Source organism: Marmota monax, unplaced genomic scaffold, assembly GCF_021218885.2.
Source record: "Marmota monax isolate L192 unplaced genomic scaffold, Marmota_monax_Labrador192_F-V1.1 WCK01_AAM20220418_F8-fsc00003, whole genome shotgun sequence".
In the NCBI taxonomy this organism is placed as follows: Eukaryota; Metazoa; Chordata; class Mammalia; order Rodentia; family Sciuridae; genus Marmota; species Marmota monax.
This window is the reverse complement of record NW_026694084.1, coordinates 5,957,329-5,981,847: the sequence shown is the minus strand read 5'-3', so window position 1 is coordinate 5,981,847 and position 24,519 is coordinate 5,957,329. Positions and strand designations below refer to the sequence as shown.

Genomic DNA, 24,519 nt, shown 5'->3' with positions numbered 1-24,519 from the left:
AGAGAAAAACGATAAAGTTGGAAGAATTTTGGAATGGATGGTAGTTTATTTTTCTAGTGCCAAATGAACATTTGAAGTATAGCATTTTTGGCCATAGACTTTGTCCACTGATACCAGAACATTCCAGGAAATGACATTTCAAATAAACAGTTTCACATCCAGTAAACCACAAACACACAAAAAAAGTCTTCAACAGCACTTCACAGCAAATAGCCTTCTGTTGACAGTTACTCGGGAAAGACTGATTATATTTACAAAGCACAAAGATCTCGTTATATTCATTGAGTATAATTTAAGCTGATGGCTTGGGCGAAAGAGTAAATCTTTGAGTTGTGAGAAAGAAGGGCAAGAGAGAAGACACCAGAAGGATATTGCTTAGAAAAAGATTTCAAAATATCAGAAAGCCCCACTGGACCAACATTTCAAATTAATAAGCCACCAAGGGACTCAAACATGCATGCCACACGACACGTCATTCGAGGAGAAGCATCCAGAAGGAGTGTCATTTTTTTCTTGGGAAAAAAAAATCACTGCAGAGCTTTTCATATTTCACCAATTAAACAGTTTGGGCTCAATGTAATTAAATAATATCATTATGAATCCATTGCTTGGTCCCGAGCCCAAGGCCCTATTTCTTATTCAAGTATATCAGTAATTTTTGTCCAGATCCCACATGGCATATGTTGGGCCCAATTCTTCCTGTTAAAATACATGGGCAATCTACAAATCAAAATCCATAAATTTAACATGGAAGCATAAGACTTGGTGGGTGCAATTACAGGAAGTGAAGGGCACAGTGGAGACAGGGCACTCAATCTAAGCAATCTAACGTGCATGCTGGAAGCAACTAGGAGGAATTTAAGACTCAGAAAATTTAGTATAAAGATGGAAAAAAGTGGAGGGGTGAGTGAGTTTTCATCATACAAGAGATGGTGGCTTAAATGTTAAAGGCAAAGGATATTTTAGGGATACCATAGCAGCTGGCCCTAGAATTACATTGGTAAAACTAACATTAAATTAGGAGGCAAAGTAATCGACTCATGGGTGTGGAAGGAAAAAATTTTGTTAAAAAAGTTATCCTCCCTTATATTAAAAATATGATTCATAGTCATGCTTATTAAATTATAAAAGCTAACATTTACTGGGAATTTGAGTTGGGTCAGGCCCTCTTCTACATATATTATGTGTTCATTTAACTTTCAAAGCAACCCTGTGAGGGAAGTCTGATTTTTATTGTCATTTCACAGATGATTACACACCTAGGAAATTGCAGGACTGAGAAGTGAACCCAGGCAGCTGGTTCCAGAGGGGTGTGTGTGTGTGTGTGTGTGTGTGTGTGTGTGTGTGTGTTAAGTATATCATGTTCTGCTTCATAAACATGTACTCAAATAAATGTTATTCTTCATTTTATTCACATGTTTACATACGTTTTTCAGAATCTTTCAGAGGTAGAGTTCTGAATTGAAAAGACTGATTACTAGCTATCAAAAGCAACTGAAGTCAATGTGCTGTCAGAATGGGAAGAAAGATACCCGGTTCACCTGGGCATGGTACTTGACATTTATCTATGCAATTGAATTGAACTCAGCTAACCATGATTTAGGGTCCCATGCTGAGTGTCATAGCATGGAGATTCAAAGCCTAGAGAAGACACAATTTTTATTTCAACCTAGAGCAAATAAAATACTTGGGAGGCTTACAACTGACTAGAGATGAGGAAAATGAAGTCCAGAGAGTTCAAATGACCTGCCTGGGGCCAAAAAAAAAAAAGCAGTTTGTAGCACAGAGTCACCTAAAATCAATTCAGATGAATCTCGTTTCTCTTTCTTCTTCACCATTCCGCTTCCAATCAAGTTGGTTGAATGCACTGAAATAAACTTAATTTCCAGAAAATTTTCTGCGTTCTATAAAGAGGAAAAATGTTTTTGCTTCTGTCTTCTTTACTCTAGAGCCCACCTCATTCTGGAACGATGTGAGGCAAGAAAAAGAGAACACTTTTTAGGGAATGGGAAAGAGGAGAGCATTCATGGAGTTTCTCAGATCTTGTCTGAAGGAATGTAATTTTTGGTTTTACTTGATGGACAATTCCTCTCTCCAGTGCTACCCATTCTAAAAGTAGACATTGAAGCTACATGTATATTGATGATTATGCATGTATGTGTGTGTGTGTGTGTGTGTGTAGGTCTTCAAATCTCTTCTATGGCTCTTAAGAACAGAGGACACATTCTAAACTTCTCTGTGTGCCCAGCTTTCACAAAGTGCTTTATGAAAAGCATAGTAGGTGCTCAACGACTCTTTTGGGTCACAGGTGGTATTGATGATGAAGGTATATGTATATGTAATGTAGGGTTTCAAGTGTTTCTTTAAAGAAAGAAAAATCCTATATTCAAGTAACCTAGAGATTTTTTTAGTATCTTATTTTAGTGTTTCTCAAATTGGAACTATTATCCTCCCTCTCCCAAGGTCATTTGGCAGTGCCTAGAGACATTTTGGTTGTCCCAATTTGAGGGGAGTAGGTGTTACTAGCACCAAGTGAGTAACAGGGATGCTGCAAAACATCTTACCACACAGGAGACACACCATACAACAAAATGTTTTCTGATTCAAAATGTCAGTAATGCTGAGACTGGGAAACCCTGCCCTACTGATAAGTAAAAACATGCAGAACCATCTTTGCATCTCTCCATTTTAAAACAGAAAACACAAGTAAGCCAGGAATAGTCGTGCACACCTGTAATCCCAGCAACTCGGGAGACTGAGGCAGGAGGATCGTGAGTTCAAAGCCAGCCTCAGCAATTTAGAGAGGCTCTAAGCAACTCAGAGAGATTGGGTCTCTAAATAAAAAATAAAGAAGAATTAGCAATGTGGCTCAGTGTTTAAGTGCCCCTTAACCAAAAATAAATGAATAAAATTAAAATTAAAAAAACAAAAGTAAGATATAAATCTAAATAAACACTACATCAAAGAAATAAGACCATTTTAGCAATCTATTATTAAGAAGATGAACATTTTTCATATGCCTGTATATGAGATTAGAAGGGTTTGCTAAAAAGAGTAGGAAACACGAAGTAAGACATATGCTCCCAAAGAAGCAGTGCAATGTTCTGATCTTTACTACATCTGAAAATCAGGTTACTCCACAGTTATGGTACAAGACATTCTGCTGATAAGCACTTCAAAAACCACCACAGGTCTGATTCAGGCATGGAACTTACAGTTCGGACTATTTTGTCATTTCTAACCACACTCAAAATCCACCTATTTGGCCAGCGCACAGAGAAAATACATGTAATTTGTTTGCAAATTTGGTCACTGAATTAAACTGCTTTTGCTATTAGCCATCCCCTTTTATGTCTCGCCATCTGACCCACATCTGGGTTTACCTGGAAGGTCCAGTTTCTCATCCCAGATTCCTGTTGTGTCTGGAGGAATCATTCCTCAGTCACACTCTTTAATTTCTACCTTTTTCGTTATCCTAACAGCTTGAAAATGTCTTAAGATGAAGAAGGAAAGGAAGGAGGATAGCTGCCAACCTCTCGGCACTTGGTCATGGTTTCCTTGCACAGTCTCTAGGTGATGGGTTACATTTGCTTCAGTTTTATTTGCTTGTTCATTTTCCCCAGTGGCTGATAATAACATGTGATACTTTGGATGTCTGGAGAACACTCAAAGAAAAATGTCTTTCTTTAAGGGAATAAATTAGTTCTTTTCTGGGAATCAACAACAACAAAAAAATATAAACCTCAGGAGTATCTTTGAACATACCATAGGAACTAATCTGTTAAGAATTTTGTGTATTAAGTTCAACATGTCACTACTGAGATCCTCACGCCTTGGTGAACAATTTTCTAAATATTTACCGAGATCTTTAATAAGTGAGAGTGCTTCCCATGATATGAAGGCTCCACCACCATCATCCATGGCACCCTGCCCAACATCCCAGCTGTCCAGATGTCCACTGACCAGCACAACCTAGAACAAATAAAAGACACAAACTAAGCAAGTTGACATCATAGGCATCAGAAACACAAAAATGAAACTTTTTATGTTTCCTTTTCTATTTTTATATCTATCCCACTAGCAGAAAACTTGGTATAGCAGCATTGCATAAGGAGTCTAAGGTCATTTTAATAGTAATAAAAGTCCTCTCCTTATTAATAAATGAGTACTAAAGAAATTGGTTTAATATTGACAGATGTTTGGTAATTTTATTACATGAATTAAAACTAAAATGTACTTAAAACTTCAGTCATATTCTTAATTGTCTGTCAGTTTAGAAAACACATAATAAAGAAGTATCAAATTGAATTTGAATGGAAAAAGGGGAATAATACTTTATTTATTTATTTATTTAAACACTCACTTTTTAGTTGTAGTTGAACACAATACCTTTTATTTTATTTATTTATTTTCATGTGGTGCTGAGGATCAAACCCAGGGCCTTGCATATGGTAGGCAAGCACTCTACTGCTGAGCCACAACCCCAGACCTAATACTTTGTTTTTTAAAAGATTGCATTTTATACATTATACTTTACTTTTGGTGTTGAATAATTAAGTAGCTAGATTTAAAAATTAAACTCGTTGAATGGAAGAACTTTAAGAGAGATTTCAATTTACATTAGTTTTAAATAAACCTAGAGATTACATGATGAATTTTAAATTACCATAAGTCTAAACTGTTTTTCAAGAAACATTATTGTCTCTAGGAATATATTAAAAAATGTTTCTGTGGAATTAAATTTTATGGGCACATTTCAAACACATTAAAAACTAAATAAAATGATGATAGGATGTTGATGTGAAAAAATATGCCCTGATTCCTACAATGTCATATAATAAACAAATATCAACTTAGATGGATTATAGAGCAAAATAAAGATTTTAGAGACATGAACAGAGCATCTTTGCCAACTTAGAGTAGGCAAAGATTTCTTAAACTGGACACAAAAATCAGTAGGGAAGCCTATGACCTCACAGTCCCTTTCCCAACTATTAAGGTACCTCCAACAGGAGTGTGTGTGTGTGTGTGTGTGTGTGTGCGTATGTGTATATATGTGATTAACAAAGAGATGTACTAGAATGTTCATAACAGAAAATCCATAAGAGCCCCACCCTCCTCCCAAAAGGAAATGACTGGAACACCTGCTAACAGTAGAAAGAATAAATTCTTTTCTTGAATAGGACACTGCACAGCAATAAGGATGAACAAACACAATACACAATAAATGTGGATAAATTCATAAACATAATGAAGGTTGAAAGAAGCCAGATACAAAATAATATACTGTGCACAATTCCATTTACATCAAGCATAAAAGCCAGCAGGAAAGTGGTTCCCCTTGGTGAGGAGGGCTGGTGACAGGGAGGGGGTCTGAGGCGAGCTTCTTGGGGCGGGCCATGCTGTTTCCTGATGAGGGTCCTGGTTGAGCAGGCATGCTCAGCTTGCAGAAGTATGTCTTATCATACACTTAGCATTTTTGCTCTGAGAATATTACACTTCAATATGAAGTCTAAAAAAAAGTCCAACAGATTGATATCTATGCACAGCATGTAGTAATAAACAAACCAAAACTGAACCAATCTTCTTGATAGTTAAAGTAAAAATTCCCCATTATCCCGAGAAAGCAAGGACTTTGACCTAAAATATCAGGGTGGCCCTTTGTATTGCCTGGTCCCCTGAGCAGCTGTGGGCTATCCCTTTGACTATATACAGACCCAGCCTAGTATGACCTCATTGTAGTCACAAACAGGGATAATGCCCCAGACTAACAAGTGGCCATGTGATGGACCCAAATGGATTGTTTCTAAGGGGCAGGGGGAAAAACAAAACAAAACAAAAAGAAAGAAAGAAAAAATCATGGTGATCATGGTGCAATAGCTGGAACTTTTGATTTAGAGTGTGGTGTAATCCCATATGAGACAAGAGAGCATAATTAGTCAACATTCTCATCAATTTCACAACCATTTTTTCAATAAGGTTGCAGTGGATAAATATGGCAAAATGTGTTCTAATGAACTTTTTCTCTGATAACACTTTTTCTTGGATAAATAAAAGCTACAAAATCAAGAAAGCTATTACTTTATCCTTCAAATTTCCTTCACAATATCTGGGGTTTTATAATCATACTTCGTTATGTTTTCTTAAGTGCCTCCTTTTTCTAAACCAGAATTATTACTTACACTCAGTAGTTAAAAGATGGTTTTCAATAATAGAAAACTAAATGATATCTCATAGGATAAGGTCTTTGATACAACGCTATAGAAGAATAATTATATGTCATTTAGCTTATGAGAGACTTTTTCAAATAAGAAAAAAATTGGAGGCCACAATACTATAGCTATAATTTCAATATCTACTGATTTTAAACTAGGTAATAAAAAAAATACTTCTCATTCATCAGCATTTTTGAATGGACTTGAATCTTTCTGATTATAAGAACTTCTGCATACACTTAGAAAATAGTAGTGCAAGAAGGTTTCATTCAAAATGGTGTCTGGCCAACATTTCTTAACACAGTCTGAAAAGATACCCCATAAAAATACACAGAACTCACAAAGCTGCTGAAAAATCTGCCTTAGGTCAAGGTCAGGCATAAATGAAGTTTAATTATAATGAAGTTGGACCTGGCTTAAGCAAACAAAAACAGACTACCCTGAGCTGTAGTAAACTCGTTTCATGAAAGATAATCACCTGGAAGAAGTCAGAAAACACACAGTTCCTTCACTGCCTCCCTTGCCAGATATGGAGCCCCTAGAGCAAAAACATGGCCTAGAGCCAACAGAGACAGATGTGGGCACCTGTGTCTCTCCTCCTCTTGTACTGCTCCCTGAGGCAGCGAGAGCACTGACCAATTCTTTTCCCCCGACTTGCTTTCTACCGCCATCTCTTCCAAAGGCAGTACAGAGTTAAAAGGATTGAAAACAACAGCAACTGCAATAACAGCCCAAACAAAACAACTAGGAAGACAGAATGGGGGGTCCAGCGCTCAGGGATGCTCAGCTTATATTGTGCGACAGACCATTAGCTCTGACTCCCACAGGCTTTGGGAATCGGGGAAGAATCCAGCATGGCAGGGCAGAAATGCAGAGGGTGCAAGGTTGCTGGGGTGAGGAATCAGCCCGGCAATGGCACAGCCACCTGAAGGTCTGTGGTAGGTCTCCCAGAGATGAGCTGGAAGAAAGTATGGAAGGATGGTGAGCAGACCCAAGACAAGCCCTCTCTCCTCTGTTACTGGCACTTACGGAGACACTGAATGGATTCACCTGACTAAAAGATACCTAACTAAGCACATGATCAAAATATGGCGCAACAAGAGAGGACAGTCTCAGGGGAACTGCATTTTTATGAACTAAGCTAATGCAAGATCCAGAGAAAATGTCATGATCTTTGGAATCTGTTGATTTCCTTCAATCATCTGACTGAGCTCTGATTAAGTGGTGAAGATACAGAAAAGAACAAAGTGGAATTACATTCTTCTGGGGGAGATGGAAAACAAGCAAACACACACACAATATCAGGACAGTGTTAAGTGACATAAAGAAAACTTAAGACAGAGAAAGAGAACTGAGGGATGTTGGCAGGGAGTGGATGGAAAATGAAGCTGTTTTAGGTAGAAATGTCAGGGGCGGGGGTCTCTTCCTAAGGAGATGACATTTGAATAGAGACCTGCAGGAACACAGAAAGTGAGCCCTGAAAAATCTGGGGAAAGAACATTCCCAGCAGCATGGAAACATGTAAAAGCTCTGAGTGGCAACACGGGTGACCTGTTTGAAGGCTGGCAAGAGGGCTGCTGCCACTGGAGCAGAGATGGCAGGAAGGGAGAAGTGGCCAGAGGGATGCTTGAGGCTGCAGAAGCAAGTAGGAGCCTGTAGGCCACACGGGGAACTTGGACCCTATTCTAAGTGGGAGGAGAAGCTGGGGGAAATCACAGGACCCAGTTGATGCCTAAATATTGTTGCTAGTAGGGAGAAAGAGAGAAGGAGGAAAGGAAGGCAGGCCAATTTCACAGAAAGTAATTCATCAGAAATCAATTTGCAAGGGGAAATCTGTCTGTTCCCTCTTAAAATGTACACAGTCCCAGGAGAATGGTGTCCCCACCTAACAATGACAGAAAGCTGGATAGTCCATGACATCATACCTTTTTAAAGTGTGGTTCAGAGATTCAACAAGATGGACAGAGCTCCAGGGGATGACAAGCCCTTCCAAAGAGAGGTGGGACCCAAGAACTGTTCTGCCTTTGGCCTGACAGGAAGGAAAGGTGGACAAAGTGGAAAGGAAGAAAGCAAATGAAATGCTAATGAATTCTGAGAGGGTAAATGTGGGTCGGTCTGAGAGTTTAGAATTTCTGGAAGTCCCACGTAAGGGCACTCGGTGTCCATTTTCTACATCTTTTTCACAGGCCTCTGTTTAGTGCTCTCAAGAAAAACTGGAAGCCGGGCATTAGCCCTGGGACAGCCTGCCACAGGGGTGCAGGGGTGCAGGGGTGCAGGTGATGGCCGACGCTGCTGGGAGGTGGCCCATAAACATGCCTCTGGGACCTTTCTCTCCCATGAAACAGGACTATCTCTCTGAGGGAGAAGCAGAAAACTGTCCTACATGCCAGCTGCAGAGAAGGGTCAGTGGCCATGGGCAGAGGGGTAGGAAGTGGCACTCCTGTCCTGCATTGACACTGGGGGAAATGTGTGTGCTTCCTGGCCTCTGGAGAAGGGCAGGAAGCCTACTCAGGCCCACAGTGCTGCATAGACAGACAGAATGATGAGTCCTACTGCACTGGAAAGGGGCATGGAGGCAGGAAGGGGAGCAGTATGTTGAGGAAGCCCACCCTTGAGCTCAGGCATACAGGGCTAAGACCAAGGGGTAGGAGGACCAAGAAATCACCCTGTCCCCATCAGGCTGAGTCACAGGCAGAGCAGGAACAGTTTCTAGCCAGGGAAGGACAGGAGCACAGAGATGCACCTTCTGCAGTGCAGACACAGAGAGCCTGTTGAAAGCTGAGGATGAGCCCGGACACCATACAGATGCCTCCAGCAATGCAAACCCCAAACTAAAGCAGAGTAGCACCAGCCTGTGAAGCATGTGAGCACCCGGAAATGAAACCCAAACCCAGCTCCACTCTGCATGGACCCACTCAACTGCACCACGTTACAGGAGGTGTTCTCACGTGGGGACATAAACATCGATTCTCTTAGTGCCCATCCTTCTCTTACATCCAGCGTCTAGCATCCAATTAAAAATTATGAGATACAAGAGAAGAAAAAGTAAACCAATCCATTATCACAAAGCCCAGTATTCAGCAGAACCAGACCCAGATATCACCTAAATGTTTAAAGTAGTAGATAAGGATTTTTTAAAGACATGATTAATATGTTAATGGATCTAATGAAAAGATGGGGCATTTTCTTAGATATGCCAAAACTAAAATCGAATGAAAATGCTAAAAGTGAAAAATATGATGATTATAGATGGACTTAATACTTGAGTGTAAAAGTCAAAATTTAAGTTTTTATAAGAAAATAAAACCATATCTTCAGTGGGGAGTAGAAGAGTTTTAAAATAGGATATAAAAAATTCAAAGCAGGGGCTGGAGTTGTGGCTCAGTGGTAGAGCCCTTGCCTGGCATGTGTGAGGCCCTGGGTTCGATCCTTAGCACCACACATAAATAAATGAATAAAGTGAAAAATTCATTGACAACTAAAAAATATTTTTAAAAAGATTCAAAGCAGGAAAAGGAAGATGCACATATTCAACTACAATAAAATGCAGCCTTTGGTGCTGGGGATATAGCTCAGTTGTTAGAGTGCTTGCCTCACATGTACAAGGCCCTAGGTTTGATCCCCAGAAACACACACACACACACGCACACACACAAATGCAGCCTTTATGTTCATCAAGAGATCAAGAGAAATCACAGAATGAGAGGAGTGGGCACTAATTGGGAGAAGATATTTATAATATACATATAGCCCAAAACACATGATTTTTTTATTCAAAAGAGATAAAGAATTCCTACTAATTGACATAAATAAAACAAGCAACCCGAAGGTAAGTGGATAAGAGATAAACAAGCATTTCATAAAAAAAAGAAAATACAAATGGACATCAAGCATTTAAAAGATGACCAACCTCATTATTGATGAGGAAAATTTGAACCCAGTCCTCCATAAGACATCTCTTTGCAAATGACTGGAAAGAAGCTTAAAATCTGACACTACAAAGTCTTAGCAAGGATGCTGAGCAACAGGAATTCTCATCTCCTCTTGGTAGGAGCAGGAAATTAGTAAGATCATTCAGAAAAACAATTGGGCGTATCCTTGTAAGGGTGAATATACGTGCATCCCACATTCAACAATTACACTTAAGATGTAGAGGAATTCCAGGGCTTGAGTTTTAGAACACATCTACCAAAATAGTCAGAAGCAATCAGGTAGCAAATTGAAGACAGTCCCAAGGTCTATCAACAGTAGAATGGATGAATAAATTGTGGCTCAGACATATAGTGAAATATTACAAAATAGTGAAAATGACTTAAAGTTGCATATACAAATTTAAATGAATCTAAAAACAAAAATCTGGAACAAAAAAGAAAAAAATTGCAAGAAGAAATAGAAAGGCTTGACTTTATAAGATACATTTCAGCTAGGCTGGCAATATAGTAATACATACAAAAAATGGTAAAACCATGAAGAAAAGCTAAGTGCATAACAACAAACCAGAATTAGGGTAGCATTTACATGAACATGGGGTTGGGTCAGATAGGAAGAGATGCACAGGGAGGGGAACACAAGAGCTTCTGAGGCACTGCTACTGTCTGTTTCTGGAATAGACTGCTGAGAGCATGTGAGATGCTTCCTTTATAGTTCTCTGGATTGTATACAATAAAGACTTTTGTATATGGGCTCTGTTAGACACTCACAAGAATTATCAAAGACTTACCTTTGAAAGGTATGGGGTCAGACAGTTTTATAAATGAGTTCAACCAAACATTTATCTCATCCTATTTCAATTGTTCTAAAACAGAAAAATATGGACAAAATCTATAATTACTTACAAAGCCATAATAACCTTAATATGAAAACCTGACAGATACAATAGTCCCCATAAACACCTATTAGGGATCAAATATAATTGTGCAAATTTGAAATCATTGTATCTAGCAGCTTATTAAAAGATATTGCAATATTGGCTCCATAGTCTCCAAATGCAATTAGAAGCTGTATACATATCAGAAATACCAAGAAGGGCCGAACATGGTGGCATACGTCTGTAATCCCAGTGGCTTGGGAGGCTGAGGCCAGTCTCAGCTACTTAGTGAGGTCTTAAACAACTCAGCAAGACCCTCTCTCTAAATAAAAAATATAAAAAGGGACTGGGGATGTGGCTTAGTGGTTAAGCATCCCTGGGTTCAATCTCTGCTACCCATCAATCAATCAGTCAGACTGAGAAGGGGCCACTGTTGGGCCATACTTATCTTCTTGGCATGCCTAGCTTTTAACATTTCTCACTGAAACTTAAGTTGTATAGGTATTTATCTAACCTGACCACATTCTTGTTGATCAGTCACCAATAAACAGGATGTCCATTGGACAATGAGTCATGCTTTATTCTACAAATATCTTGGTCGATCAGAACTCAGGAAGACAACAACTCAGCATGTTTATTTTTTGCTTCTGTGAGGCTTTGTTTTATTTGTAGTCTTAATTTTACTGTGTGTATTTTAAATGGTGCTAGGAGGAGTGTTAGGTCTACAAAATTTGAGGCCTAATGCATTTCCTGACAGGAAATCCCCAGTCAAATTTTCAACAACAAAAAATGAGTTTGAAAAATATGACCTACAAAGAAGGAGGAAAAAGAAACTCATTATTTAGCTTTAGAGAAGAGGCCAAGGGGTGACCTAATAATGGGCTTCAGCTGAAACTGGTCCCTCAGCGGATATATGAACAGTAGAAGAAAACGCAATGGGAGCGGATCTTCAGCTGCAGCCATGAGCATTAAGGCCATCTAAGTGATCAAGAATTTTCTGATAAAGGCTGGTCTTTTTTTTAAAAAAAATGGATAGCATCAGAAAGATTAGGGAAAATTTCCTTCCTTGAAGGCTTTCTAAAATAGAATAAATTTATAGGTCTTAGATGGAAAACTAAAAGGGAAGGAATAAATAAAACCTCTCAAGGTTCCTACTAACACAAAATTCCTAACACAATTATACAGTTTTCAAAAACTTGTAAGAAATTGTCCTTTGAAAAGGCTCCATAAACTCCACACCTTTTTTTTAAAGTTGTTGACCGATCTTCATTTTTTTTACACGCGGTGATGAGAATCAAACCCAGTGCCTCACACATGCCAGTAAGTGCGCTGCTGCTGAGCCACAGCCTCAGCCTCTCCACACCTTTTTTTTTTTTTCTGAGCATCTCTTTCTATGCATCTTTTCATTCGCTTGATTCTAAGCACAGGTGGGCTAGAGTTTCTTAAGAAATTGATGTTTTCATGATCCCTGTTGGAGACAAAGCCTTGGCTTTCAGAGGGCAATAGCTGAATGTATTATGCTACTGCCCAGCACAGACAAAAGGGGCTATGTTTGAACAAATATTTTCCTTCCCAGTGATTCAGACTAGGTGGTCCACAGAACAAAGCTAGATCCCTGACATACAGGGCGTGTCCAGAGACAACACAGCAACATCTGTGATGCTCTTGAATTGATTTCTTATCTTCAAGCATTTTTAGTGAAGCTGCTGGGTGCTAGCTTAAAGGATGCAAACTCCTTTTGCAAAAAAATGGGCCATCTGCCCACATGTACATGCACCACCACAGCTGCGCCTGAAAAGAGATGCTTCCACTCCCAGACTATCCACTCTGATTTGTGCAGGTCACTCAGATTAGATTCATAAAAGGAAACTCATGCCTGTTCCTAGTTGAATTCTCTGAGCACATTACTGGACTGGTATCTGAGGCTAAAACAAGAAGGGTGTAATTTATCTGTGGCTCCTGAAAACCTTGGGCAGATGGAAAATGTGATTGCAGTGTACTTGGAAGAAATGGCTGAAACTGATTAAACATTGATTTGAGGATGGGGCACAGCAGAGAATGTCCATGGAAGGAAATCCTTGTGATGAAACAGAGGCAAAAGAATCCTGGAGGAGGAAGGAGGAACATCTGTCAGGTAAAGAGTGAATACCTGACCTGGAGCAGAAGGTGGCCCTGAGATAGATGATCTCCAAGGAACTGTCAACACTAAAGTGCATGATTCTAAAAGAAAATGGGGGGTTACCTTGGCCATTACTCAGTGGGAAGGAACTTCTAATGTTTTCCTATGAGTCTAGTATTGTTTTTCTAATTTTCTATCATTATGAATTTTTTTCTACTGGAACCAAAAAAAAAGTTTAAATTATACTATGTTAATTATAATATTTATTATTAAAGAACTCTGCCATCCTAAAAGGAATGTTTAAGGACTTAAAATTTGCCTTCCTGAATAGAAACCATGGGGCAAGCACCAGCTTCCTTTGGAGCCTGGGGGAACCCTATGAAGGACACAATGATTACAATCAATGACAACATCACACTTTGTGTCCTTTGATAATCTATGATGAACTTTCATTTCTGCATTGGCATAAATGTTCTCAGAGTTCTTTTTACTATTTTCTGTCCATGGGCAGAAGGTTCAAGAAATTTATCACCTATCTTGTGAAACAGTATTTCCTTTGATCTGCCCAAAGATTACCTTCTCAGGCATGAAATACATAAAACCATGATGTGTAATCATTTTGAAATGAGGGTTTCTTTCTTTCTTTCTTTCTTCCTTCCTTCCTTCCTTTCTTTCTACCTTTTGCAGGCTGTGAAGATTGCTACTCCTCCTCCCATAATGTCTTATGGTGTCATTCTGATAGCTCCCTCAGAATTTTCCTAAATTTTACCATATTTTAGAGACATAGCAACCGAGATTGGGATGTGTAGATACCATGAACTTTTTGTATATTATGTCTAAACTATAATAACTTTCATGACAGTTTCCAAAATTTAGTTGTCCTCTTTAATTGCATAGAATATCATAAATTTAAAAAGCCTACAATTAGTCTAGATTTCTTTTCTAGATTTCTATACTCTATTAAAGCTATAATGACCTTAGGAGATCACAGGCAATACCTACTTTTACACAGAGAAGTAAAATGATTTGCCCAAGTCACCAGACCTGAGAACAGAATGCAGGGCTCCTGACCCCAGAGCCAAGGGTTATTTCAATCATATCCTTTTGCCTGCTTCACAAAAGATGGTGCAGAGCCTTCCTTTGATGCATGACCTTGTACTTGACTAGGCTAAAAATTATTCTGCACCATGATGCTGACACACATAATGGTCACGAGTGCTTTCAACAATTTATGCCTGTCAGCTTGACACAGGCAAGTTACTAAACACCTCTAAACTTAATTTCTCAATCTGTAAAGTGGAAGTAATAATCGAAAGCTACTTTTGAAGTCTTACAACCTTAACATTGTAAGAATTAAAGGAGATGAATTCTTACCACTGTCTTATTCCCTGACACATGACATGAATTTGTCAAATGATTGCCATCAATTAAGAAATTGATGTTCTCATGATTATACCATAATTATCTTAAGATGACCTCAAACATTACAAACATTGTTCCTAGGAAAGAGTCACTTGGGTAGCTGCAGAGCATAAGTAGATTTCATAGAGTCTGCTTCAGCCCACACTGGTTGAGGGTACTATGTGCTGCCAGTTTGAATTAGAGGGAGTATCAATCACAAGCACTTGTTATTTAGAAATGTGACAAACATTCTAAAAATGTTGTTTGGTGAGCCTAATTTAAAACAGCATGAACTTGCTCCATTTGAATACATCCATAGGCCATGAAATAACTAAGTTACATTTTTATTTCAACTATAGGGTACAAAGGGTGAAAAAGTTACAGCTTAAGCAAGCACATATGCCCACCCTTCTCTAAAGAACTTGGAGTTACTAGGTAACCAGGCAGCTCTGGGTTTGAACTGAAGCTTCCCATATACCTGGGGATGGTTTTGTCCTGGTTTTGATGAATCTTATGAATGACTCTAGTCAACTTCATGAACAGAGTTGACAAAAATGGCCACACAATGGCCCTCTCCCTAGGAGCTCCTTAAATCTAAGGAGAAGGTGCAAAATGGGCCTTGGAGAAAGCATTAAAAGTCTGGAATATTTCATGGAGGAATGAGAAGCATAAGCAGAGGACAAAAAGCACTGGTTGAGGTACCATGACATGCCATCAAAGCATACTCTGTCGAGAAGAAGTAGCGGTTGTCAGAAATGGGGAGCAGATAAGGAAGGGTGAGTCTCAATTTGATATGCTATTGTAGACAAAGGTTTAAGTGGAATCTTGTTTAAAGATCAAAGAAAAAACTGGATGGTATCCTTTCCTCTGTTTTAACCCTACACTCTAACAATTTATCACTTCTAATCCTCAGATGTTCCTTTGGCAAACTTGCAGTGACATAGGACAAGTTTTAGCTTTGTATTTGTCCCTCTTATTGCAGCAAAGACCATACGCTTTAGAGACATAAAGGCCAGGATTTGGAATCTGCCTCCACCACTTGCTAGGAACCTCAGAGGCTGCCTGAGCTCTCTGAGCACCTATTTCAATGTATCTAACAGTGGATATTAATATCCGTCTACTGTGCCCTGGGACAGTGATGGCAAAGGCCTACTGTACTGCCTGACACCCAGCGCATGCTCAGTCCGTCCACCTTCCTAATCCATCTTAGAATGGAATTACAGGTTTTATTGTTATCATAATGCCCAATGATAAAATGGATGTTATTAGTAAAGTGGCTCTGATGGTAATTCTCAAGCAGTTGGGGGGTAGTAAGGAATAAACTCCTCTGGTGATAGGGAGCTGAGGCCAGGACATGGTTTGGGAGGTTCAAAAACAAAAAGGCTATCCTCTCTGATTCTGGTGGACTTCTACAAGGGGTCGGGAGGAGCATGCCTTCCATCCCAGTCTCCAGCTGAGACTCACTAGACTTCCTGATGGCACAGGCCTCCTTTATTCCCTTTCACATGAATATTTCACAAGGCCTGGAGGACAGTAGAGTCAACTCAAGTTGATTTGTTTGTTTAGTAATAAAATGTGACTCAGAATCAAGCTTTAATTTAGTCCCTAAAAGGAAACAAGATCACTTTTTGTGATCAATGCCCAATTAAAACACATTTCCCATTAATCACTTTGACCTTTACAATTTTAGAGGCATAAAAACATTAAAGAAGTTTACTTTCAACTACCGTATAATACAACTCACTTTCGCTCAGTGATGATTATAAACAATGAACGCATTTTTAAAAAATTAACCTTTATTGTGTTCTTCAAAGGTCAGAATCATACAAAGCTACAGACAAGAAATTAGGGCCAGAAATAAAGCAATGCTTAAAAGTTAATGATGAGACTTCTGGTCAACACGGTTCAGCAAATCTACACTATTATGACTCCTCTGCTCCAAACACAAGGCAATTAGGGATGATATATAAAAAGTGAATACCAAAAGGTTACAGCTTGGCTCCAAGAAGCAGATAAGCATCTCCGTGGACTAGAAATGGATTAGCATCACAAGTAGAGAGTAGATGTGAAGCAAGGGCATCTGCAGGGCACCTGCTAAAGAAGCTAGCATTGACCACTGGGTATTCTGCTCCTCAGGGAAAGAATATAAAATTGCTTTACTGAGGATAAGGGACCTAAGCCAGGATAATTGTGTGAAGTCAAGCAAGGATATTGGGCTTATGAGAGGAGGCTGAAACAAACAAACAAGAAAACATGGCAAGTGATAAAAATTTATAAAAGTTGGAGCCTGTTGAGGAGAAATGGATGAAGACATGACTCGGCACCAGGCACTCAGTCCAGTCACCTGCTGGCTTAGAGAGAGAATGAGCTATCCTCAAAGTCACTATTAGCAAGAGTGACTAATATAAAAACTGGCTGTGGACTGGAAGTGTTGCAGGCCAGGTGGAAGTGATAGCAAAACTTCTAGAGGAAAAAATAATGAGCCTAAAGGGAGAGTAAATTCAACAAAAATGGAATTTAAAACAGCCTATGCAAAATAAGTCAGCAAACCAAAATTCCCTATCACACGAAGAACTGTAATGCTTAAAATGTCAATAAGAAACAAAGCAAATTAATATTAAAAAAAAACACACAAAGGAAAATCACAAGAGAAGAAAAACAGACGAAAAGATTTCAATACTAATAGAAAACAACCAACAAAATGGCAATAGTAAATCCTTCCCTTATAAATAATTATAATAAGTGGATGTAATGGATGAAATTCTCCTATTAAAAGACATACAGTAGGCTGGGCATGGTGGCACATGCCTATAATCCTAGTGGCTCAAGAGGCTGACATAGGATGATTGTGAGTTCAAAGCCAGCTTCAGCAATGGCAAGGCTGCAAGGTGCTAAGCAAATCAGTGACACTTGTCTCTAAATAAAATACAAAATAGGGCTGGGGATGTGGCTCAGTGGTTAAGTGCCCCTGAGTTCAATCTCTGGTACACCCTTCCCCATAAATAGACATTCAGGTCTTCTTTAATTTCTTTCTTTAGCATGTTGTAGTTTTCATTATAGAGGTCTTTCACCTCTTTCATTAAATTTAAGATGGAAAGATTTACCTTGTTCTTGGATAGGCAGAATTAATATTGTCAAAATGACCATACTACCAAAAGCACTATACAAATTCAATGCAATCCCAATCAAAATCCCAGTGGCATTCCTTATAGAAATAGACACAGCAATCATGAAATTCATCTGGAAAAATATGAGACCCAGAATGAAGCTGGTGGCATTACTATTCCACACCTAAAAACTATACTACAGAGCAATAGTAACCCAAACAGCATGGTATTGGCACCAAAATAGACCTGTAGACTAATGGTACAGAATAGAGGACACAGAGTCTAACCCACATAACTTCAGTTATCTTATATTAGACCAAGGCATCAAAAATGTACATTGGAGAAAAGATAGCCTCTTCAACAAATGGTGCCAGGAAAACTGGAAATCCACATGTAACAAAATGAAATTAAACCTCTATCTCTCACTATGCACAAAACTCAACTAAAAGTGGGTCAAGGGCCTAGGAATTAAACCAGAGACCTTGCACTTAATGGAAGAAAAAGTAGACCCAAATCTCCATCATGTCTGTGTAGCCCCCAACTTTCTTAATAAAACTCCTAAATGCAAGAATTAAAACCAAGAATCAGTAAATGGGATGGATTCAAACTAAAAAGCTACTTCTCAGCAGAAGAAACAATCAGTGAGGTGAATAGAGACCCTATAGAATGGGAGCAAATCTTTTCCACAAGCACATCAGATACAGCACTAATCTCTAGGATATATAAAGCACTCAAAAACCTTAACAGCAAAAAAACCAAACAATCCAATCAATAAATGAGCCAAGGAAATGAGTAGACACTTCTCAGAAGAGGATATACAATCAATCAATAAACATATGAAAAAATGTTGAGCATTTCTAGCAATTAGATAAATGTAAATCAAAACTACTCTAAGATTTCATCTCACTCCTATCAGAATGGCAGCTATTAAGAATACAGATAACAATAAGTGTTGGCGAGGATGTGGGGGAAAAGGTACACTCATACATTGCTGGTGGGACAGCAAATTGGTACAGCCAACCTGGAAAGCAGCATGGAGATTTCTTGGAAATCTGGGAATGGAACCACCATTTGACCCAGCTATCCCTCTCCTCAGTCTATACCCAAAGGACTTAAAAACAGCATACTACAGGGACACAGCCACATCAGTGTTTATAGCAGCACAATTCACAATAGCTAAATTATCCAACCAACCTAGATGCCCTTCAGTAGATGAATGGGTAGGGAAACTTTGGTATATATACACAATGGAACATTACACAGCATTGAAAGAGAATAAAATCATGGCATTTGCAGGTAAATGGATGAAGTTGGAGAATATAATGCTAAACTAAGCAAACCAATACCCCCCAAACCAAAAGCCAAATGTTTTCTTTGATATGAGGATGCAGACACATAATGGTGACTGGGGTGGAGAGGGAGTTGGGAAGAATGGAGGAACTTTAGATAGGGCAAAGGGGAGGGAGGAGGAGGGAGGGGGCAAAGGCATAGGAATGATGGTGGAATGAGTTAGACATCATTACCCCAAGTACATGAATAAGACATGAATGGTGTGAAAATATTCTGTGTACAATCAGTGTCTCAGAAAATTGTGCTCTATATGTATAATATGAAATGAATTGCATTCTGCCATCATGTATAACAAATCAGAAGAAAATAAATAGGTAAATACAAAAAAAAAAAGACATACAGGGACACAAAGTAACTGAATGGATAAAATGAATAAATAAATAAAATTCAACCTTAGAAACTCACTTTAGGTTTAAGGACTTGCATAGACTAAAAGGGAAGAGATGAAAAAATGGTATTCCATGCAAATAGTAACCAAAGAGAGAATGAGTGTCTGCACTTTTATTAGGCAAAATAGACTTTGAGACAAAAATATCATAAGAGACAAAGACAAACCTGAAAGGATAAAAGGGTCAGTACACCAGGAAAATGTAACCATAATAAATATATTCACCCAACATCATAGCACCCAAATACATAAAGCATACACTGACAGAATGAAGGGAGAAATAGGCAGCAAGGTAACAATAGTAGGAAATTTCAATATCCCACTTCAATCATGGCTAGAACATCCAGCTAGAAGATAAATAAAGAAAGAGAGGATTCTGAATAATACTCTATAAACCAAGGGAGCTAACAGACATGTACAGAATTCCCCCCAATAGCACCAGAGTAGACATTCTTCTCAGGTGCACATAGGTGTTTTCCAAGGTAGATCACATGCTAGGTCATAAAACAAGTCTTGATAATTTAAGATTGAAATCTTACTAAGTATCTTCTCTGACCACAATAAAATGAAACTAGAAATCAGCAGCAAGAAGAAAATTAAGAAAGTCATAAATATTTGAAAATGAAACAACACTTTTGAACAAGCATTGTATCAAAAAATAAATCAAAAAGGAAATTATCATATAATCCAAGACAAACAAAAAGAAAACACAGTCCATCAAAACTTGTGGGTCACAGCAGAAGCAGTACTAAGATGGAGGTACACAGAAAGGGCTGCTTATGTTAAAAAAGAAGAAGGATCTCAAATAAACAATTTAAACTAATACCTTAAGGAATTAGTAAAATGAGAAAAATCCATCCCAATGTTAGCAGAAAGAAGGACATAAGGATTAACAAAGAACTAAACAAAATGGAAAAAAATCAGCAAAACTAAGAGTCGGCATTTTTAAGGAGGTAAATATAATTGACAAACTCTTTCTTTACTAAACTAACTAAATTTGAAAAAAAAAAACACAGACAAAATCCAAATAAATAAAATCTTAAAAAATGAACAAAGAAGTACTACAACTGATGACATAACCATTAAAAAGGACTGTATGAAATTTATGAGCAATTCTAGTTCAACAAACTGGATATGCTAGAAGTAATGGACAAGTTCCTAGAAATGTAAAACTTACTAGTACTAAAGCAAGAAGAAGTAGAAGGTCTGAACAAATTTATAGCTAGTAGAGAAATTAGATCAGGAATCAAAAACCTCCCTATGAAGAAAAGCCCAAAACTCGGCAGCTTCACTAGTGAACTCTACACCAAATATTTAAAGACAAATTAATACCAATCCTTCTCAATCTCTCTGGAAAAACTGAAGAAGAAGGAATACTTCCAGACTAATTTTACAATGCCAGAATTACCCTTATATCAAAGCCAGACAAAGAGACCACAGGAAATGAAAACTACCTAATAAACATACAGTGCAAAAATCCCCAAATACTCACAAACTAAATCCAATAGCATATTAAAAGGATCATATGCTATGACCAGGTGGAATTTATCCCTGGGATGTGATGGTTTAATATATAAAAATAAACTAATATGACATATAACATTAACAGAATAAAGGATAAAAATTACATGACAATCTCAATAGATGCAGAAAAATCATTTGACAAAATTCAACATCCTTTCCTATTAAAGATATGTAATAAACAAGGAGAAGGAATAAATTACCCCAAGATGATGAAAGCCAGATATTAAAAGCCCACAGTTAACATCATAACTCAACTGTGGAAAATTGAAAGTTTTTTCTTGAAGATTGGGAACAAGGTCAGAATGCTCACTTTCACCACTTTTTTTCAATATTGTACTAGAAGCCTGAGAATAAATAGGCAAGAATAAAATGAAATGAATCCAAGTTGGAAGGAATAAGTGAAATTGTCCTTATTTACAATGACATAATTTTACTTAGAGAAAGTGCTAAAAACTCCACAAAAAATTTAGAACTAATTCAGCAAAGTTATAGGATACAAAGTCAATAAGCTAAAAAACCAGCAGTGTTCCTATAAACTAACAATAAATTATACGAAGAGGATTTAGGAAAATAATCTCATTTATAATAGCTTCAAAAATAATAAAATACTTAGTAATAACCTTAACCAAGGAAGTTAAAAACTTGTATACTGACATCTACTAAACAGTGAGGAAAGAAATTAAACGTGACACAAACAAATGAAAAGACATCTGTGTTCATGGATCAGAAAGCTGAATGTTGTAAAAATCTCCATATGATTCCAAACAATCTAAAGATTCAATGTAATTCCTATCTAAATTATCAGGACTTTTTTTTACAATAAAAAAAGCAATTCTAAAATTCATAGGGAACCACAAAAGAATAGCCAAATCAAACTTAATAACAAAACTGAAGGCATCATGCTTTCTGATTTAAAATTTTTTACAAAGTTACAGTAATCAAAACAATATAGCACCGGAATTAAGACAAACAGATCAAGTGAACAGGATAGGGACCCCAGAAATAAATGTGCATCTATGGTCAAATGACTTTAAACAAGGGTGCCAAGAATGCACACTAGGGAGCAGATACTACAACAAACGGTTCTTGGAAGCACAGAATAATCACTGCAAAAGAACGAAACTGGACCTTTGTTTTATACCATGTATGAATATCAGCTCAAAATGTTAATTGAAGACTTAAATAAGACTTGCAAGTGTAAAACTCCTAGAAGAAAACACAGGGAAAAACCTTCGTGACATTGATTTTGGCAACGATTTTGTGGATATGAAACCAAAAGCATCGGCGACAAAAACAAAAACAAACAAGTGGGATTACATGAAGTTGAAAAGTTTCTGCCAACAAAGGCACAGTCAAGAGAGTAAAAAGACAGCCTGTGCAAAGAAAGAAAATAATTGCCAACTCTATATCTGATATATGGTTAATCTTCAAAATATATAAAGAATTTTAATAACTCAGTATAGAAAAAAAATATAACCCAGTTTAAAAAGTGGGCGAAAGACTCAACTGTTTTTCTAATGGAGACATTGAGATAACCAATTGATAAATAAAAAAATGTTCAAGGCCACTCGTTTTTAGGAAAATGCAAATCAAAACCTCTATGAGATATTATTTCACATTTGTCAGAATGGCTGTTAGTTAAAAAATAAAATAAAATTAAAAAAAAAAAAAGACAACACACATTGTCCATGTTGAAAAACTGGAAGTTCTGCACAGTGTTCATGGCAATGTGAAATGTGCAGTTGCTGTGGAAAGCAGGTACCTTAAAAAGGAAGTACCTTAAAAAACAAACAAACCAACAAAAAACAGAACTCCCATATTATCCAGCAGTTCTACTTCTGGGTATTTATCCAGAAGGGATTGAAATAAATCTTTGAAGAAGTAGGAAAACAACAAACCTTTTGAAGGACATTATGCTAAGTGAAATAAGCCTGTCACAGAAAGACAAGTACTGTGCCATAGGATTATCAGAGGTATCTAAAATGGTCAGATTTATAAAATCAAAGGGTGGAGCAGTGGCTGCCCAGCGCGGGAAGGAGGAGGACTTGGGTCCATGAACCAATAGTCATAAGGTGAAGCAAGAATGAAGACTCTCTAGAGAGCAGTTGAACCACATTGTTCCTGCAGTCAACAATACTGTATTACACACTTCAAATTTCTTCAGAGCGTAGATCTCCTGTTATGTGTTCTTACCACAGTAAAATAAAATAAAACAATAAAATTGACAGCTAGAAGGAAAACTCCACTCCAGATTACATTAAGTTTATGGAAAGATTGCATACATTTTTGAAAATTATCTACCTGGGATGATGAAAGGAATAAATATCTAGAAAAAAATAATTATCACAATTGATTCCAGAAGAAACTAAAACCCTGAAAATATAAGTAAACATTGAGAAATTAAATCAAAAATCAAAAAGTGCTCTCTCCCTTCTTCACATACACATGAAGTCACTAGGTTCAAGAGGTTTGATGAGTGAGTTTATCCAATTTAAAGGAATAATCATCAAGTTAAGCCAACTCATTTTTCTTGACACTGTAACAAGGACAGCATAATAAAGTACATTTTAGACTAATCTTAGCTATGAACACAATGCACGGTTATTAAACATGCAGCAAAACTTCCTCCAATTCTAATAGATAAAACAAGAAAATAAAAAGGCAAAGTTTAAAAGTGGGTTTATGATTCTAGTAAATCTATGTAATGTATAGTCCTAAAGTACATTCATCTATCTTGGAAAGGCAAATAAAAAAATAAATGAAAACTTATGCTTGGTTTAAAATGTGAAATGTAAGTTAGTGGTTTTTATGAAAAATTAAAACCTACAATTCTGATTCTCCACATGAAGGGTCTGTAGATTATGTACCTGACATTTAGGATGATCAACCTTAGCTTCTTGTTTAAAGTTTAAAGATTTGTGTCGAGTAGAAAATGATCACATTCAATCTGTTTACTCCTTCTGCTTCGTCACCCAAATCTAGAAAGCCTAACAATACTACACTAGCACCACTGTTTATTTTTCTTGAATATGTACAGTATTGTACTAATGGAGAAGTATCTGACAATATAAAAGATCAAAATGACACTAAAAATGGAAATATGAGACTGTCTCCCAAATTTGTTATCCTACACCAGATAAGAGCCCTGAAGTGGGAGGCTGCCCCAGGCCCCCACTTAGGAAAGGAGGCTTAGGAATGTCCCCCTCACAGAGTTCTAAGGGCTGTCCCACACATGGCAAGGGAAACCACCTCTGCTATCACAGTTGCAAATGCTCAAACCAAAATCAGGGCCCAAGCCAAAATAACATGGAAATCAGACACAAGAGAAGCCTACCTCTAGTCTGTGGCAGCTCCAAGTCTACTCTCTAGCAGTGACATGCATTGAATGGTGAAACTAAGGACACACATGGAGGGCAATGGAAGAGGGTGGGCTCTTCTGCACTTTCTAGAGGCTCTCTTGGTTCACCTTTAAGCCTGGCCTGTAGTGCAGTCTTAAAATTATAAGAACCATTAATTACTAAAAGGCTAAGCTGACAATCATGTACCTGAATTTGTCCTTATATGCAGTAAATTGCTATGACATTATATCCAGTTTCTTCTATGCTCCC

General features: G+C 37.7%; 1 protein-coding gene across 4 annotated transcripts in view; it reads right to left on the bottom strand.

The window, feature by feature from the left end:
* The window catches only part of Cpq (carboxypeptidase Q), a 463,439-nt gene that overhangs the window by 174,955 nt on the left and 263,965 nt on the right, over positions 1-24,519 (bottom strand). For all 4 annotated transcript variants that reach the window (XM_046464739.2, XM_046464741.2, XM_046464738.2 and 1 more), the window contains one exon: positions 3,861-3,972. In XM_046464739.2, coding sequence (XP_046320695.1) covers positions 3,861-3,972 — 112 coding nt within the window. The remainder of the gene's footprint in view (positions 1-3,860; positions 3,973-24,519) is intronic.